The sequence below is a fragment of the Bos taurus genome, unplaced genomic scaffold (assembly GCF_002263795.3).
Source record: "Bos taurus isolate L1 Dominette 01449 registration number 42190680 breed Hereford unplaced genomic scaffold, ARS-UCD2.0 Leftover_ScbfJmS_406, whole genome shotgun sequence".
In the NCBI taxonomy this organism is placed as follows: domain Eukaryota; kingdom Metazoa; phylum Chordata; class Mammalia; order Artiodactyla; family Bovidae; genus Bos; species Bos taurus.
Window position 1 is genome coordinate 85,442 of NW_020191713.1, and position 20,962 is coordinate 106,403.

A 20,962-nucleotide genomic window follows, 5' to 3' on the forward strand; every position below is an offset into this window, starting at 1 on the left:
TCTTCAGTGTATAGTAAGTTGGCTATTTTTCAGAAATTGAAAAACATATTTTTAACATATTTTGAAAAATAACCATGATGAGAGGGACAGCATCCATAGGGCTATCTCCCTTATGGATGTTCATCTCTAGCAGGAGAGAATGAGGAGGCAGAAATAGAGGACTTTAAAAAAAATTAAAAAGCATCTTTCCCTTTTAGTTAAAGTTCTTTTTTTTTTAATTTATTATTATTATTTTTACTTTACAATATTGCATTGGTTTTGCCATACATCAACATGCATCCACCACAAGAGTAAAATGGGTGCCCCCTTACTCTCAGGTCAACTGTATTAGTTTTGATTGACAGTTTCACTTTGGCTTTATTTATAAAGCAATGACTGGGGTTTTTAATCCACCTAAAAACTGACCTCATTACTTAGACTGAGAAATCATCCCATCATGGTGTTCCTCTAGGAATTATTTCTTTATGAGATTTACATGTTTTCCAGTGAAGATCCGTAAACAATATGTACAAAGGACATAAAGAAATAACTCCCAGAGGAACACAATGATGGGATGATTTCTTACTTTAAGATATATCACTAAAATAATAGGGTTAATTTCAGAAGCAATAACAGAAACCACACACTTCACTTTGTGACATAAACTCATATTTATTTCTGTTTATGGAAAGTTCCAAATGTAGTCTAAATAAATGTAGATCTTAGTATCATGTACCACTCATCATTTTAGAATTGAGAGGCTACTAAATTTTATTTTAATTTTAGCTCCTTCAGATTAATTAACAAGTTAAGGCCAAGTTCTAAGAGAGTTTTAACAGGATTTGTCTCCAACCAACATTTCTTTTCTGCCCATGGAATAATGTTTTCTAAAATTTTAAAGTAATTTTTCTGAGAATCTCTGAAGAGAGATCTCAAGCTCAGAAATAAACGGGGATATACCAGGGCTTCCAGTTTAAAACGTGTCCCAAATTCACCAGTAAATGCCTCCTATGACCTCAAGAGCAGTCTATCATCCTACCTTTATTTACACTTAATGGTTTATTGTTCTCCCCACCTCTTTTCTTCTAGAATTTCACTGTAGAAAGACATACAAACTTAAGTGAAAGCAGAGGCCCACTGTTTTCCAATTAGGATAAGGTGAAGTAACAGCCTGATTTAGGAAAATAAAATTCCCACAATTGCTGGATGGCAGGGTGGGTATGTAAAGACCCAGTGCTGACAACCTTCAGAAACCAGAATTACTGGCAGGAAATTCTCAGACCTCCAAATCTGCTGACTCATAGTCAAAGGCCCTCTATGAATTACACATCTCAGTGCTATCTCTGGAAGAGTGACACCAAAAGATGAAAACACTGATTCTAAACAACAATGTGAGCAATTGCTTTCTGGAATTTTGACAAAAAAAAAAAAATTTTAAGAAATAAGATACAATTCTCTAAAATGACAGAAAGTAAATATTCAGTGCCTATTTGTGCAACACATACTTTTTCAAGGCAAAAGACCTGGCTAGGTATTTTCTATGAGAGCCTAGAAGTCTGCCTATTTTTTAGAAGTCTAGGTAGAGTTTCTGCCATCAGTACCTTAGAATAAATTTGCAAAACTAGGGAAAATGCACAAAAATAATTAATATTAAAATTAAAAAAAAAAAAACAAGAGCACCTTAACAGTCAAAATCCTTTTCATGCAAGACTGAGGAGGTTCAAAGTAGTGGGTCAAAGAGAAACATGACATAAATAATAGAAAATCCTCTAGAAATGAACTTAGTACAAAGCCTCAGCAAAAGCTCCAGAGTACTGTGAACAGCATATGCTCTGCAGCATTGAATGATGAAGCTGCTAATGAATAATTATAACTTTTCAACTGTATAATATACCTTTAATAAACTCTTTCTTATGAAATTTCATACCATGTTACTGGCATGATCTCACTTATATTTCTGTTAATAATGAAAAACAACTGATATCTCCACATAGTAGATACTTCCTAAGATCAAAAGAATAAAAATGAATTTTGCAAATTAAGGTAATTAATTCACTAGATCACTAGTAGAATTTTAACACATAATTTTACCTTCTAGTTTAATGTTCTACTAAGGACAAAGAAAGAGGAGAGTGAAAAAGTTGGCTTAAAGCTCAACATTCAGAAAACTAAGATCATGGCATCTGGCCCCATCACTTCATGGGAAATAGATGGGGAAACAGTGGAAAGAGTGTCAGACTTTATTTTGGGGGGCTCCAAAATCACTGCAGATGGTGATTACAGCCATGAAATTAAAAGACGCTTACTCCTTGGAAGGAAAGTATGACCAAGCTAGATAGCATATTCAAAAGCAGAGACATTACTTTGCCAATAAAAGTCCGTCTGGTCAAGGCTATGGTTTTTCCAGTGGTCATGTATGGATGTGAGAATTGGACTGTGAAGAAGGCTGAGCGCCAAAGAATTGATGCTTTTGAACTGTGGTATTGGAGAAGAATCTTGAGAGTCCCTTGGAGTGCAAGGAGATCCAACCAGTCCATCCTAAAGGAGATCAGTCCTGGGTGTTCTTTGGAAGGACTGATGCTAAAGCTGAAACTCCAGTACTTTGGCCACCTCATGGAAGAGTTGACTCATTGGAAAAGACCCTGATGCTGGGAGGGATTGGGGGCAGGAGGAGAAGGGGACGACAGAGGATGAGATGGCTGGATGGCATCACCGACTCAATGGACATGAGTTTGAGTGAACTCTGGGAGTTGGTGATGGACAGGGAGGCCTGGCATGCTGCGATTCATGGGTTCGCAAAGAGTCAGACATGACTGAGCAACTGAACTGAACTACACTGAAGGGCAAGAAATGTAATGTATCTAATTGCTTTGGGTTCTAGGGAAAAAGGTAAAATGAAAACATGAATTATACTGTTGGTTTTCATATTTATTCATTTCATCATACACACATTTTAAGTACATCCATGTCATCAATGTTCTCCTAGGAGGTAAATGAAGTCAATTAAACTGTTAAGCTCCCTTAACTACCTACAATGCTTTTAAATGTACACACATGAGATATTGATGCTAACAAGTTTATCATATTTAATAAATTACCTCTTCTAAGACGTTCCATAGTTCCTCATCTGTATGTTTATTAAAAGGATCCAGATTTTTCCTCATTGTTCCAGTGAACACAATAGGGTCCTAAATAGAACAAAATAGAGAATGTTATTACTGCAGTCTCTTTTCATTTCACTCCAATTTTTAGAGACCAGATTTAAAATGCAAAAAAAAAAGAAAACAAACAAAGTTTACTACAATCACTAATAGTAAGGTTGCAAATCAGTTCAAATTAGTTCAATCACTCAGTCATGTCCAACTCTGTGACCTCATGGACTACTGCAAAACACCAAGCTGCCCTGCCTTTCACCAACTCCCAGAGCTTACTCAAACTCATGTCCATCGAGTCAGTGATGCAATCCAACCATCTCATCCTCTGTCATCCCCTTCACTTCCCGCCTTCAATCTTGTGCAGCATCAGGGTCTTTTCAAATGAGTCAACTCTTCGCATCAGGTAGCCAAAGTATTGGAGTTCCAGCTTCAGCATCAGTCCTTCCAATGAATATCCAGGACTGATTTCCTTTAGGATGGACTGGTTTGATCTCCTTGCAGTCCAAGGGATTCTCAAGAGTCTTCTCCAACACCACAGTTCAAAAGCATCAATTCTTTTGTGTTCAGATTTCTTTATACTCCAACTTTCATATCTATGCATAATTACTGGAAAAAACATAGCTTTGACTAGACAGACTTTTGTTGGCAAAGTCATGTCTCTGCTTTTTAATATGCTGAATAGGTTGGTCATAGCTTTTCTTCCAAGGAGCAAGTGTCTTTTAATTTCATGGCTGAAATCACCATATGCAATGATTCTGGAGCCCGAAAAAATAAAGTCTCTCCCTGTTTTCATTGTTTCCCCATCTATTTGTCATGAAGTGATAGGATTGGATGTCATGATCTTAGTTTTCTGAATGTTGAGTTTTAAGCCAACTTTTTCACTCTTCTTTTTCACTTTCATCAAGGGCTGCTTTAGCTCTTCTTTGCTTTCTGCCCTAAGGGTGGTGTCATCTGCATATCTGAGGTTATTGATATTTCTCCTGGCAATCTTGATTCCAGCTTGTGCTTCATCCAGCCTGGCATTTTTCATGATATACTCTGCATATAAATTAAATAAGCAGGGTGACAATATATAACCCTAACATACTCCTTTTCTGATTTGGAACCAATCTGTTGTTCCATATCCAGTTCTAACTGTTGCTTCTTGACCTGCATACAGATTTCTCTGGAGGCAAGTATGGTGGTCTGGTATTCCCATTTCTTTAAGAATTTTCCAGAGTTTGTTCTGATCCACACAATGAAAGGTTTTGGCATAGTCAATAAAGCAGAAGTAGATGTTTTTCTGGAACTCTTTTGCTTTTTCAGTGATCCAACAGATGCTGGCAATTTGATCTCTGGTTCCTCTGCCTTTTCTAAATCCAGCTTGAACATCTAGAATTTCACAGTTCACTTACTGTCGAAGTCTGGCTTGGAGAATTTTGAGCATTACTTTGCTAGCATGTGAGATGAGTGCAATTGTGCAGTAGTATGAACATTCTTTGGCATTGTCTTTCTTTGAATTTGAATGAAAACTGACCTTTTCCAGTCCTGTGGCCACTGCTGAGTTTTCCAAATTTGTTGGCATATTGAGTGCAGCACTCTAACAGCATCACCTTTTAGTATTTGAAATAGCTCAACTGGAATTCCATCCATCACCTCTGCTAACTTCGTTCATAATGATGCTTCCTAAGGTCCACCTAACTTCACACCAGGATGTCTGGCTATAGGTGGGAGATCACACCATTGTGATTATTTGGGTCATGAGAATATTTTTTGTATAGTTCTTCTGTGTATTCTTGCCACCTCTTCTTAATATCTTCTGCTTCTGCTAGGTCCCTACCATTTCTGTCCTTTATTGTGTCCATCTTTGCATGAAATGTTCCCTCAGTATCTCTAATTTTCTTGAAGAGATCGCTAGTCTTTCCCATTCTATTGTTTTCCTCTATTTCTTTGCACTGCTCACTGAGTAAGCCTTTCTTATCTCTCCTTTCTGATACTGAGCAACTAAAACTAAAAATTAAATTTAAGCATTTCCCATTGCAATATGGGCACCCACTTACATCTATACTGCCAGTTTAAAAGGATATATTGAGAGATTATGCATGTTCATTTAGCTGTAGTAGATGGAAGAACAGAGTTTAGTAAATAAGAGTATTTCAGTTTGTTTGACATGCCAAATATATATCTCAAAATCATTAAAATTTTCATCAAAGCTTATTGAATAAAAAGAATTATCTATTAAAACATGAATTGTGGAACTGACTGTAAAAGTGCTCACAGTAGGCACATATGCAAGGGCAGATAAGGATCAAAGTAATAAAAACATATTATTATTACAGTATCAGGTACTACAGTACCTCTAGGCAATGAAGTAAATAACTTATCTTATAAATAATCATTATAAAGATGTATACAGGCAGAACACTTCAGTGTAGAGATTTACAGTAGAACATAAAAACTTCTTATATATATACTAAATTTGTTGGCCTAAGTATATTCTTTCTGAAGGTACACAATTAAATCTCATTTAATAAGAATTAAACAGTTATAGGAGCCTGGTGTGCTACAGTCCATGACGTTGCAAAGTATTGCACATAACAACTGAACAACAACAATGAGAGTTAGCTGGCACAGCAGAGTCAGAAAAACAAATGCTGTTTGTCAATATAGCATTTTAAATGGAGTACTAGCTTCAAACCTGTTTTTCATCATGGTATAAAGTTGATACTTTTAAAATGTAACCCTTCATACCATATTTAGTAGTAATTTTTCCCTTGTTACTACTGTAAGTTCATATTAGACATGTGACACAAAAATCGCCACTCTGAATCAGAGCATTTAGTGTAGCAAATTGATAATATCTCAATACAATTGCAAGCCTGAAAACCTCAGTCTTACTGGACCTTTTTATATGCTCCTGGAAGATAGGACTCTCATTATCTTACAAAGAAGCCCTGCCCACTAACCTGATGCTTAAAACAGCCTGGGACCCAGACAAACATCATACAAGTGGTTACAAATGGGGTAGATACAGAACAACAGTTTTAATGATTTCAGTCCCAAACCAGGAAACTGTCCTCCACTAATGTTTATGTAGCATAACGATAGCTGCTGCTTCCTTGAGTCCTAAAAGCTCTGTCCTCATTTCTAATCTAAGAATATTTAAGGTGCAGCTCATCTCCCTGTTTCAAGAATAAGGACTCAGAGTTGTTTAAAAATCTTAGTTTTCTTCTTCTTCTTCTTCTTCTTTTTTTTTTTTTTTGTAATCCTGTAGCCTCTAAACGAGTTTAATCCCTGGCTCAGGAAGATCCCCTGGAGGAGGAAATGGCACTCCAGTATTCTTGCCTGGAGAATCCCATGGAAGAGGAGCCTGGCAGGCTACAGTCCATGAGGTCACAAAGAGTCAGACACAACTGAAGACACTTAGCAGCAGCAGCCTCTAAATGAACTGATCATCATCCATATCCAGAAGAAAGAATAGGGGGGAGAAACAGGATGGCGGAGGAATAGGATGGGGAAACCACTTTCTCCCCCACAAATTCATCAAAAGAACATTTAAACGCCGAGTAAATTCCACAAAATGACTTCTGAATGCCAGCAGAGAACATCAGGCACCCAGAAAAGCAGCCCATTGTCTTAGAAAGGAGGTAGGAAAAAATATAAAAGACAAAAAAAAGAGACAAAAGAGGGAGGGACAGAGCTCCGTCCCGGGAAGGGAGTCTTAAAAAGAGAGAAGTTTCCAAACACCAGGAAATACTCTCACTGCCGAGTCTGTGCCGAGCCTTGGAAGCACAGAGGGCAACATAACAGGGAGGAAAAATAAATAAACAATTAAAACCCACAGATTACGAGCCCAATGGTAACTTCCCCAGTGGAGGAGCAATGCAGACGCCTGCACTAGCAAGCAGGGGCTGGATAGGGAGGCGCGGGCTGCATCGCTTACAGTAAGGATCTGGCCTGAATGCCCCGAGCACTATCTGAGCGAACTAACTTGGGCTAGCAAACCAGACTGTGGGATAACTACCACGCAAAAAGCCAACCCTAACCTAAGACACCGCCAGGCCCGCGTACACAACAAAGGACTAAACAGAGATAGCAGGCTACAGACCATCCCCCTCCTGTGACAGGTAGCCAGAGCTGGAAGGGGGCAATCGCAGCCCCAGAGAGACATTATCTACAAAACTGTAAGCAGGCTTCTTTGCTAACTAAGACTTCTTGGGGCTCTGGACGGTCAACATCCGCCTGAGAAGGTGCGCCGGTTGTACACCCAGAAAACCAAGCGGCAGGGAGGCGATAAGTTGCAGCAACCGCGCTCACCAAACACCTTATCAACTGAGCTGCTCAGACCTGGGAAGGGCACAAAACACAGGCCCAACCGAGTCTGCACCTCTGAGGACTACCTGAGTGCCTGAACCTGAGCAGCTTAGACCTGGGAGGTGCATGCAGCCCAGGGCCAGCCTCGGATGGTTCCCGGCAGAACAACCTAGAGCCTGAGCAGCGTGGACAGGGAGGGTACACGCACCATGAGCGGGGGAAGGCCCAGTGTGGCTGAGGCACTGCAAGCACATGCCAGTGTTATTTGTTTGCAGCATCCCTCCCTCCACAAAGCATGACTGCATGACTGAACAAGTGAGCCTAAAAAAAAAAAAAAAAAGTGTCCACCACCACCCCCTTTGTGTTAGGGTGGAAATCAGACACTGAAGAGACCAGCAAACAGAAGAAGCTAAAACAGAGGGAAACGCCTTGGAAGCAACAGGTGCAATAGATTAAAACCCTGTTGTTAGTACCGACTACATAGGAAGGAAGGGGCCTGTAGATCTTGAGAAATATAAGCCAGACCAAGGAACTAGCTGAAAATGAACTGACCCCACAATACCCACAATAACACCAGAGAAAGTCCTAGGTATATTTTTACTATTTTTATGATCATTCTTTCTTTTTTTAATTTTATTTTATTTTTAAACTTTACATAATTGTATTAGTTTTGTCAAATATCAAAATGAATCTGCCACAGGTATACATGTGTTCCCCATCCTGAACCCTCCTCCCTCCTCCTTCCCCAAACCATCCCTCTAGGTCGTCCCAGTGCACTAGCCCCAAGCATCCAGTATCGTGCATCGAACCTGGACTGGCAACTCGTTTCTTACATGATATTTTACATGTTTCAATGTCATTCTCCCAAATCTTCCCACCCTCTCCCTCTCCCAGAGAGTCCATAAGACTGTTCTATAAATCAGTGTCTCTGTTGCTGTCTCGTACACAGGGTTATTGTTATCATCTTTCTAAATTCCATATATATGCGTTAGTATACTGTATTGATGTTTTTTCCTTCTGGCTTACTTCACTCTGTATAATAGGCTCCAGTTTCATCCACCTCATTAGAACTGATTCAAATGTATTCTTTTTAGTGGCTGAGTAATACTCCATTGTGTATATGTACCACAGCTTTCCTATCCATTCATCTGCTGATGGACATCTAGGTTGCTTCCATGTCCTGGCTATTATAAACAGTGCTGCGATGAACATTGGGTTACATGTGTCTCTTTCCCTTCTGGTTTCCTCAGTGTGTATGCCTAGCAGTGGGATTGCTGGATCATAAGGCAGTTCTATTTCCAGTTTTTTAAGGAATCTCCACACTGTTCTCCATAGTGGCTGTACTAGTTTGCATTCACACCAACAGTATAAGAGGGTTCCCTTTTCTCCACACCCTCTCCAGCATTTATTATTTGTAGACTTTTGGATCGCAGCCATTCTGACTGGTGTGAAATGGTACCTCATAGTGGTTTTGATTTGCATTTCTCTGATAATGAGTGATGTTGAGCATCTTTTCATGTGTTTGTTAGCCATCTGTATGTCTTCTTTGGAGAAATGTCTATTTAGTTCTTTGGCCCATTTTTTGATTGGGTCCTTTATTTTTCTGGAGTTGAGCTGTAGGAGTTGCTTGTATATTTTTGAGATTCACTGTTTGTCAGTTGCTTCATTTGCTATTATTTTCTCCCATTCTGAAGGCGGTCTTTTCACCTTGCTAATAGTTTCCTTTGATGTGCAGAAGCTTTTAAGTTTAATTAGTCCCATTTGTTTATTTTTGCTTTTATTTCCAATATTCTGGGAGGTGGGTCATAGAGGATCCTGCTGTGATGTATGTCAGAGAGTGTTTTGCCTATGTTCTCCTCTAGGAGTTTTATAGTTTCTGGTCTTACGTTGAGATCTTTAATCCATTTTGAGTTTATTTTTGTGTATGGTGTTAGAAAGTGTTCTAGTTTCATTCTTTTACAAGTGGTTGACCAGATTTCCCAGCACCACTTGTTAAAGAGATTGTCTTTAATCCATTGTATATTCTTGCCTCCTTTGTCAAAGATAAGGTGTCCATATGTGCATGGATTTATCTCTGGGCTTTCTATTTTGTTCCATTGATCTATATTTCTGTCTTTGTGCCAGTACCATACTGTCTTGATAACTGTGGCTTTGTAGTAGAGCCTGAAGCCAGGTAGGTTGATTCCTCCAGTTCCATTCTTCTTTTTCAAGATTGCTTTGGCTATTCGAGGTTTTTTGTATTTCCATACAAATTGTGAAATTGTTTGTTCTAGCTCTGTGAAGAATACTGTTGGTAGCTTGATAGGGATTGCATTGAATCTATAAATTGCTTTGGGTAGTATACTCATTTTCACTATATTGATTCTTCCAATCCATGAACATGGTATATTTCTCCATCTATTAGTGTCCTCTTTGATTTAAGAAGGAGAACAAAGGAAAACACAATCAGAGACCAATAAGAAATGGTCAATTCAACTTTGCATGATCACAGCAGCCAGATACTGGTTTTACATGAAGCAATCTATACACAGACCTATTAAGTCCTCACAATAGTTCAAGGAGTTGGTACTTGTTAGCTGCCTTGTAAGGGAGAGAAAATTGAGGTGCACAGAGATGGAATTATATCCCATATTCTTCTTCACTATTCTCTACTGCTTGCCTGCTTGTTGCTGTTGTTGTTCAGTCACTAAGTTGTGTCTGACTCTTTGCGACCCCATAGACTGCAGCATGCCAGGCTTTCACTATCTTCACTATCTCCCAGAGTTTGCTCAAACTCATGTCCATTGGGTCAATGATGCCATCCAACCATCTCATCCTCAACCCCCTTTTCCTCCTTCCTGCAGTCTTTCCCAGCATCAGAGTCTTTTCTAAAGAGTCAGTTCTTCATATCAAGTGGCCAAAGTATTGGAGCTTCAATTTCGGCATTGGTCCTTCCAATGAATATTCAGAGTTTATTTCCTTTAGGATTGACTGGCTTGATCTCCTTGTTGTTGAAGAGACTCTCAAGCATCTTCTCCAACACCACAGTTTGAAAGCATCAAATCTTCAGTGCTCATCCTTCTTTATGGTCCAACTCCCACATCTGTGCATTACTACTAGAAAAACCATAGCTTTGTCTATACAGACCTTTGTCAGCAAAGTGATGTCTCTGCTTTTTAATATGCTGTCTGGGTTTGTCATAGTTTTTCTTCCAAGGAGCAAGTGTCTTTTAATTTCATGGCTGCAGCCACAATCTGCAATGATTTTGATGAAAAGGACATCTTTTTTTGGTGTTAGTTCTAGAAAGTCTTGTAGGTCTTCATAGAACCATTCAGCTTCACCCTTCAGCATTAGTGGTTGGGGCATAGACTTGGATTACTGTGATGTAGAATGGTTTGCCTGGGAAACAAACCAAGAGTGTTTGGTCGTTTTTGAGATTGTAACCAAGTACTGTATTTCAGACTCTTTTGTTGATTATGAAGGCTACTCCATGTCTTCTAAGAGATTCTTGACCACAGTAGTAGATATAATGGTCATTTGAATTAAATTCACCTATTCCCATCCATTTTAGTTCACTGATTTCTAAAATGTCGATGTTCACTCTTGCCATCTCCTGTTTGACCACTTCCAATTTATCTTGATTCATGAACCTAACATTCCAGGTTCCTATGCAATACTGTTCTTTACAGCATCAGACTTTACTTTTACCACCAGACACATCCACAACTGTTGCTTCCACTTTAGTTCAGCCTCTTTATTCCTTCTGGAGATATTTTCCCACTCTTCTCCAGTAGCATGTTGGAAACCTACTGACCTGAGGGGTTCATCTTTCAGCGTCATATATTTTTGCCATTTCATACTGTTCATTGGGTTCTCAACACAAAAATGCTGAAGTGATTTGCTTGCCTCATTAAATCTTTTATTAATCACTCATATATTAAAATCTCCCCAAAGCATCCATACACTCTGTAATTCTTAAAGCCCCACAGTTTCACAAAAAGCCCTGCAGGGAGATAATCACCTTTATTTATTTATTTTTAACTTAAATTTATTTAAATTGGAGGCTAATTACTTTACAATATTGTATTGGTTTTGCCATACATCAACATGAATCCGCCACGGGTGTACACATGTTCCCCATCCTGAACCCCTCTCCCACGTCCCTCCCCGTATCATCCCTCTGGGTCATCCCAGTGCACCAGCACCAATCATCCTGTATCCTGCACCAAACCTGGACTGGCAATTCATTTCTTATATGATATTATACATGTTTCAATGTCATTCTCCCAAATCATCCCACCCTCTCCCTCTCCCACAGAGTCCAAAAGACTGTTCTATACATCTGTGTCTCTTTTCCTGTCTCGCATACAGGGTTATTGTTACCACCTTTCTAAATTCCATATATGTGTGTTAGTATACTGTATTGGTGTTTTTCTTTCTGGCTTACTTCACTCTGTATAATAGGCTCCAGTTTCATCCACCTCATTAGAACTGATTCAAATGTATGTATTCCTTTTAATGGCTGAGTAATACTCCATTGTGTATATGTACCACAGCTTTCTTATCCATTCATCTGCTGATGGACATCTAGGTTGCTTCCGTGTCCTGGCTATTATAAACAGTGCTGCGATGAACATTGGGGTACACGTGTCTCTTTCAATTCTGATTTCCTCAGTGTGTATGCCCAGCAGTGTGATTTCTGGGTCATATGCAATTCTATTTCCAGTTTTTTAAGGAATCTCCACACTGTTCTCCATAGTGACTGTACTAGTTTGCATTCCCACCAACAGTGTAAGAGTGTTCCCTTTTCTCCACACCCTCTCCAGCATTTACTGCTTGTAGACTTTTGGATCTCAGCCATTCTGACTGGCATGCAATGGTACCTCATAGTGGTTTTGATTTGCATTTCTCTGATAATGAGTGATGTTGAGCATCTTTTCATGTGTTTGTTAGCCATCTATATGTCTTCTTTGGAGAAATGTCTATTTAGTTCTTTGGCCCATTTTTTGATTGGTTCACTTATTTTTCTGGAATTGAGCTGTAGGAGTTGCTTGCATATTTTTGAGATTAGTTGTTTGTCCATTGCTTCATTTGCTATTATTTTCTCCCATTCTGAAGGCTGTTTTTTCACCTTGCTTATAGTTTCCTTTGCTGTGCAGAAGCTTTTAATTTTAATTAAGTCACATTTGTTTATTTTTGCTTTTATTTCCAATATTCTGGGAGGTGGGTCATAGATGATCCTGCTGTGATATATCAGAGACTGTTTTGCCTATGTTCTCCTCTAGGAGTTTTATAGTTTCTGGCCTTACGTTTAGATCTTTAATCCATTTTGAGATAATCACCTTTAAAAAGTTAACTTTATTTCCCATAGCAAAATTCCATCAGTAAGACACAACCTGTGTTTCCCTATAGAATCATCTCCAGTGCTAAATCATCATATTGTTCTCAGAATTGTGTGTTATCAGTGGATAAGATTGTGGCATCTGGCAAAATTTTGAGTCTAGAAATCTATCTGGATAAGTTATTAAATCACATATATACAAACCAAAAGAACAAACAACAAAACCTGGTTTCTGATTAAAGTATCTGTTGAAAATACCTGCTGTTAAAAATATTCTCTACTGAGGGGGGAAATATTAACCCTTTCATTCATTTTTTAAAATCAATCAAATTAAAAGCAATTAAACTTAGCTACTGGATTAAAAGAACATGTGAGAATATTCTGATGTACATACTTGAGGTATGATTGACATTTTTTTCCTTAAATCATGAAGTCCAATTTCGGTTGTCAAGATCTTATCAATCCAAACTCTACCTTCAGGCTCTGACAATCTAAAGAGGGCAGCAATGAAAGAACTTTTTCCAGCTCCTGTTCTTCCCATGATGCCAACCTGTGAAGAGATTCAGGAGGGATTAAGAACTAACAATATGCAACAAACCTGGGAGAAACCCTGGTGGTTGAAGATAAATTTTAAAAGCTCTATATTGAATATAGTCTATACATTTTTCAACCATGGCACTATTGACATTTTTGTTTAAATACTTCATTGTTATGGGGTGGGAGGCTGTCCCGTGTATTGTAGGATATTTAGTAGTAGTCATGGACTCTACCCACTAGAGGCCAGACGCACACCTAAACTGTCAACCAAAAATGTCAGACGTTGACAAATGTCTTCGGGTTGAGATTCCCTGGCCCAAAGAAGAATTAAAAATTACAGAATCAATCTACTAGCAACAAAAAATCAGAAGTTGCCTAAGTGTTCCATAAGAAATAAATCTTTAGTTTTTATTTCTACTATCTGCATATTTTGAACCTTGAGAATTTTATGGATAATTTCATAGAGATATCAACAAATCAAATCAGAACTGTTACATATAAATAAGTATACATTTTCCCAGAGTTCTATTATTTAAAAGGGCTTATTCTCTGGGCTTCCCAGGTAGCGCTGGTGGTAAAGAACCTGCTTGCCAATGCAGGAGACGTCAATGATGTAGGTTCAATCCTTAGGTTGGAAAAATTCCCTGGAGTAGGAAATGGCAACCCACTCCAGGATTCTTGCCTGGAGAATCCCATGGACAGAGGAGAATGGCAGGCTAAAGTCCATAGGGTCGCAAAGAGTCAGACACGACTGAGCGACTGAGCACACATACATTCTCTGGTAGAGAAACTAAATCACTCAAGGTATTAAATGCCTTGGTTATGTTCTGTCTTGAAAGGAATCATTTTAAAATTGCAAAATACTCATCTCAGTGTCTTAAGAGAGAGTAGCCAGTAGGCAAAACACATATTTTATCAACAACAAAATCAACAACAACACAAACAACATTTGCTATTTATATGGAACCTTTCATCTGAACAGTTCAAAAGGCATTTTACAAACCAATTAATACTTATAGTTAAGCCTTGGAAAGATATATGTCAAGTATCAGTCTGGTAATTTAAAACCAAGGCATAAAGAAATTAGTACATTAAAAATAAGATCAAACAATCACAATAATGCAGGTAAAATGCTGGTTAGGAATGAAACTGTATTATAAAAGTTGGCTTTTCACTGTGTGCTATAAACATGCATGCAGAGCACAATATAAAGTAGCCTAGACATGGGGGCAAACTAAATGTCCATTAACAGAGGAATCGATAAAGAAGATGTGATACATATATAAAGGGAATACTGCTACTGCTGCTAAGTCGCTTCAGTCATGTCCGACTCTGTGCGACCCTATAGATGGCAGCCCACCAGGCTCCCCCGTCCCTGGGATTCTCCAGGCAAGACCACTGGGGTGGGTTGCCATTTCCTTCTCCAAAGGGAATACTACTCAGCCATAAAAAGTCATGAAATGTTACCATTTGCAGCAACATGGATGGACCAAGAGATTATAGTAAGTGAAGTAAATCAGACAAAGGCAAAGAAAATATCACGTTATCACTTACATGTGGAATCTTAAAAAAATGATACAAATGAACCTATTTACAAAACAGAAACAGACTCACAGACATAGAAAACAAATTTATGGTTACCAAAGGGGAAAGTGGTGGGGGAATAAATTAGGAATTTTGGAGTAACATATACACACTACTTCTCCTGCCTGGAGAATCCCCATGGACAGAGGAGCCTGGCAGGCTACAGACCATGGGGTCTCAGTGTCAGACACAACTGAACGGCTAAGCATAGCACAGCACATACACATTACCATATATAAAATAAAAAAGGTCCTACCCTATACCTTCCCTGGTGGTTCAGATGGTAAAGCATCTGCCTACAATGTGGGAGACCTGGATTCAATCCCTGGGTCAAGAAGATCCCCTGGAGAAGGAAGTGGCAATCCACTCCAGTACACTTGCCTGGAAAAATCCCATGGATGGAGGAGCCTGGTGGGCTACAGTTCATGGGGTCACAAAGAGTAGGACATGACTAAGCAACTTCACTTCACCATATAGCACAAGGAACTATACTCAGTATTTTGTAATAACCTATATGTAAAAAGAATCTATACATCTGAATCCCTTTGCTATACACCTGAAAGTAATACAACATTATAAATCAACTATACTTCAATAAAAATAAATAAAAGCATATATGCAGAAACTGGTTTTTTTATAGCAATGAGTTTGCATAACTGCAGATTCCCTAGTAAGAGCTTCTCAAAAGATGATTTCCTCTCTGTTTAGGAATTTGGAATTGATGATGGGCATAAGAAATGCTTGCAATCATTTGTAAATTAATTCAGTTAGTAAATTTTTAAAATTCACAGCTTTAAACAGAGAAGAATTAAATCTTTCTGAGCACTGATTACATTCTGGGAACCTTACATATTTTCTCATTTGAATATCTTCAATGTTCCAAAGCTTAATCTGTAAGATCAACAATGGCACTTCAAAAAGGAATTTATCTTTACAGAGATTACATGTAAGAAAAGTAGCTTTAGTTGATTTATCTTTGTAGCCAATTTTCTATCTTAATTTATTTAACACTGATGGGTCATTTTCTGCATGTAGGCAGGTTCTTCTGCATACATGAATAGCTCATATGTTCTGTGTACAGGCTGATCTGAGCAACATGGCAGGTTCAGTTCCAGACCACCACAATAAAATGAGTATTGCAATAAAACAAATCATACTTTTTTAGTTTCCCCATCTATATAAAAGTTCAGTTCAGTTCAGTTCAGTCGCTCAGTCGTGGTATGCTATACTACAGTCTATCATGTGAGCAATAGTGTTACATCTTAAAAAAAGAGTATTAGTATCTTAATTAAAAAAAAAAAAACTTTATTGTTTAAAAATGCTAACTATCAACTGAGCCTCTGGCAAATTATAGCAGTAACATCAAAGATAATTGATCACAGATCACAACAAATTTAGTAATAATAATAAGTTTGAAATAGTGTGAGAATTACCAAAATGTGACCCAAAGACATGAAGTTAGCAAATTCTGTAGGGAAAATGGTACTGATCCACATGTTTGAGGCAGGGTTGCCACAAATGTTCAATTTGCAAAAAATGCAGTATCAGTAAAGCACAAGAAAACCAGGTATCCCTGTATTTCTGGGTGTTCTCATATGTGAATCAAAACACATCAGGACATAGGTGAGAACTGTGTTGTAAGAATGTTTGTGAGCAGGACTATGAACTATAAACTCCAAAAAGGAGAGTAAGAAAATGGCAACTCAAAGAAAATCTGATCCAGGCTATTTCTACCATTCGGTTTTCAAAGCTATGTCTGGAAGTCTTTCCCAGGTCACCAAAGGGTTTTGCTAAGTGCCTGTGGGGAATGTCACCAATATCAGTAATTTTACATTCCTAAATCCAAAGGTACTTGGAAACAGTCTTACCTCAGCTTTACAACTGCTCCTTTTTGTTTTTCCAACCAGGCCAAGGTTGGTTTCTGACAACCACACCAACTTGTTGACATCCGCCCCTGGATCTATCTCCATACTGATACATTGAACTCCACATGATTAACATCAAATGCCCCCACAAAACAGCCACTTCTTCTGACTTTCCTACTTTAATCTCATTACTTCTTTACCAGGCTCAACTGTCCACTTTTTTTCCAGCTTTCCCTGATTCCAGCATGGTACCAAGGCCTACAGATTCTATACCTGCAGTGTTTCATGACTCAATCCCTTATTTTAATGACCATAATCATTCTGTGATAACAGTCTGTGTTGGCTTTTAAAAAACCAAACAAATCTTTTTATTAATCATAATCAGTGCAAATAAATCTAGAAAGTAAATAAATACTAGTCATCACCCCTGCACACCAATAAATCCATTCCTAAGATATTGATGTATTTTCTTTCTGGATGTGTGTGTATCTATGTGTGTGTATGTTGAAGACAAAAACTCATTTAAACAAAAAGAGATATGAACATATTGCAATTTGTTTTCATTTAATATTCACTAAAATATTTATTTTAATGACTATATAATACTATAGTATGCGATAATTTATTTAATAAATCCCCTATTGGTGGATATTTAGGCAGTCTCTAATATTTTGCTATTATAAATAACTGTGTGTTAAATATCCTTGAAGCCAAATCTTTGCAAACAACTGTCATTATTTTCTTAAGTTCTCATATGTGGAATTGCCAAGAAACAGGTATGAACATTTTTAAAGTAGACTCTTAAGTACTGCCAAACTACCTCCAGAAATATGATAGCAATTTCTACTCTCAGCTATTTCCCTGCACATTCACAAACCCATGTGTTATAACTTAGTTTTAATTTACATCAGTTTGATTTCAAAAAGTGGAATCCCAGGACATCTTCCTAGAGGCACAAGAGTTTCTGCCTCCCTGACTCTCACGTCTGCCCACTCTGGTGCACGTGCTCTCACTTCTCAGATTAACCTCACAAAGGCCAGTTCTGTGCCCATCACTCCACCCCAGGATATCTGACCTCTCCATCCTTCACGTCCATGAGTCAGTTTCCTTGGGGTCACTAGGTAGTTGTGGAGTTGAACATGAAAGTGTGTTATATATCTGATAGTTCACTTAACTGAATACTAGGTGCCTAGGTCTTCATTCGGAGAAGGCAATGGCACCCCACTCCAGCACTCTTGCCTGGAAAATCCCACTGATGGAGGAGCCTGGTGGGCCACAGTCCATGGGGTCGCTAAGAGTCGGACAAGACTCAGCGGCTTCACTTCACTTTTCACTTTCATGCATTGGAGAAGGAAATGGCAACCTACTCCAGTGTTCTTGCCTGGAGAATCCCAGGGACAGGGGAGCCTCATGGGCTGCCCGTCTATGGGGTCGCACAGAATCGGACATGACTGAAGTGACTTAGCAGCAGCAGCAGGTCTTCATTTATAGAATCAGAGCATCGTGTTTTGCTTATGCTAGTCCCACTTCCTGGAATGACTTTCACATACATTTCCACCTGCTAAAATTCTAACCACAAGTCACTAAAGCCTCTCTTACCTATGTAATTCCTTGGAAATTCTTCATTTCTCCCCTCATGGGGGCTTGTTTCAACCCTAACAGATGTTATACCATATTTTAATAAACTTCCATAAAAGTTCTTACAAAGTTAATACAGCCTTTTTCTTTTATTCTTCAACTGGACTGTGTGTGTTGACAGTAGGATCCGCATTGGATTTGCCTTTGTATTATTTGTGTTATCCATGGTGTCCTGTGCAAAAGAGGCTTCTGTAGGGAGCTGAGGTTTTTTAACTCAGGCTGGAGAAATGGATGAAAGATCTATTACTATATTGTTTAGAAATGTGATAAGCTGGACAGAGAAACAGGCACAACAGATGGATTCTATAGCCATAAATACAATTGCAAATGGCTAAGCTTCTCATTTTCATGAGATAGACAGTTTGTAAGTAAACAAAGTATAAGTGGTTATGGTCATTTTACACCTTATGAAAATGACAGCTATCTTTGTCCAAGCATGTACTGCATGCTAATCTCCATGCTGGGTGTTTTATGTATCTTATGTTGTTTAAGTTGTACAACTACCTTAGAGATTAGGTCCTGTCGCCTCCATTTTGCAAAAGAGAAGATCAAGGCTTAGTTAGATTAACTAATCTGCCTGAAATAATAAAGTTTTTAAGTGCCAGGATGGGACTCATTCCACATATGTCAGGTTCTTTTCCATTCTGCTGATGGTCTCTTTATCACCTGGTTGGCTTGACTCCCTATTATGTCCCTCTGGCTAACTAGAACAGAGAAAGTGGGGAGAGGTGTGGCTACAGTTAAAGGAACAGACCTAACATGGAGACCCTATGGCCAAAGAGTTTAAGCAAGACGTGGACACGGATGAGTATAAAGTAGTGTGTGGGACAAGAAGGACAAAAATCTCTGAACACAGAGCAGAACTGAGATCAGGTGGGCAGGCTGTCAGCAGGAAAAACCAGCACCTACAGGTGGGCTGGGGAAGAACCCTGCAGCTAAGTGGGACATAAGGTTCCCCAGGAAACAAGCCAAACAGACTTCTGGCACTGCTTGGGGCAGCAAGGCTCATTTTTTATCCCATTAGGTCATGAAAGAGCTACACATACACTGCTGTGTGGGACTGTCTCTGATTCTAGGTCCAGGTAGGACTGAGCCTGTGGGAAATCTCTCCAGTCTTTGCAGGAGGCTGGTGTGGAGAAGGCTGGAGCAGGATGAAAACTGCCTGTGATGAAGATAGACTCACTGAAAAGATGCAAAGAAATGCAGTGGAATCACACAGTCTTAGATTATAATATAAAGGCATGATTTGCAGAATATAAATATGAATCTGTAGGGTGGTAAGTGATACAGAACTTTCTAGAGTCTCATGCTCAGACACAAGAGGGGTTTGGGTGATTCATGAGCTCAATTTCAAACTGTCAAAGAATGTTTCATGGAAATCATGGGTTATGAGTCATCAAACACTGTCTATGGGAGAGAAAGCTCTTTAATAGGAGGTCTTACTCAAATTTGATGCTGAGTCAAGAAGTCTGGATGAGAATGGGATTCTTCATCTCTAAGAAGCTCCAGGAGATGGAGGTGCTGTTGACCCTGGCACCACAGTCTGGGTCATGAGGAATTAGAAAGCGAGTAGAGAAAGTGGGACAATTTGAGAGTGGGGGAAGGGTTGCTGAGGAAATAAACAAGGAGAAAATGTAGGAAAACAGCATATTTGCACATTATATCAAGGTCTAGTAAGCATCTATAAGATGTATTATCCAAGTAATAACTCTGAGCAAGAAAAAAATATAACAAACTAACATCAATCTACCTGTAGAGCTGAAAAATGCTTTAAAATAGCCTAGGACTCTCTAAAAGGATCAAATAAACCATCAAATCATCTAAATGAAAAACTCAACCCATGTTCAATATCTACGTAGGAAGCCTAAGGTGCTATTTACCTCATTTTTTGCTTGCTATTTCTTCTATAAATTAGAAACCAGCATAATACCTATTAATTTTTCCCATTTACCCTAACTTCCAGGAATTGGGACAGCAGAGGAAATGAAGGAGAGAATAAAGCATCATTTCTGCTGGTCTGGTTCACTCCCAGCAACCTCAGTCAATCAAATCCAACATAAAAGGGTATCTAGGAGTGACAGGGCCTGGGACAAGTGAGCAGGAGAGGAAACCTGAGGATGTACACAGGTCATGTGAAAATTACTTCATGAACATGCTGCCTAGTTATAATCTTTAAACACAGAAATGAAACTAATGGTGATACTGTGAGTGGACCATGACACAAATCAAAAGTCAACTAACTGAAGTTATTGATTCAGTCTCCAGATTAAATCATCCCTCAAACATTTTAGAAGCTCAGATAGTCCTATGATTTGAGAATTTTAAGGTAGAAGAATACAAATATGTTATGTCCCTAAGATATAGATAATTCATATTTGATGTATTTGGGGGAAATTTAAGACAGGAGCAAATTGACAGAATTATGTTTACGATAGGAAATCTGATGGACATACTTAACTGCTAGTAAGCAAACATCACCTATGGTGATTTTAAGGACAGGATTGCATCATGAGGTACAGTTACTATTTTCCCAACCTACACTGAAACTGGAAATACTAAGGAGCAAGCTTTTGCCATGTAACTAACTGAAG

The 20,962-nt window shown here is 38.7% G+C and overlaps 1 protein-coding gene across 1 annotated transcript in view; it reads right to left on the reverse strand.

The window, feature by feature from the left end:
- Window positions 1-3,016: 3,016 nt before the first annotated feature.
- LOC101902253 (ATP-binding cassette sub-family C member 4-like) overlaps window positions 3,017-20,962 on the reverse strand; it is a gene marked incomplete at its 5' end in the record, with an annotated part of 31,725 nt that continues 13,779 nt past the window's right edge. The window contains 2 exons of the mRNA XM_024989189.2: window positions 3,017-3,167; window positions 13,142-13,297. Of these exons, the coding sequence (XP_024844957.2) occupies window positions 3,066-3,167; window positions 13,142-13,297 (258 nt within the window). The remainder of the gene's footprint in view (window positions 3,168-13,141; window positions 13,298-20,962) is intronic.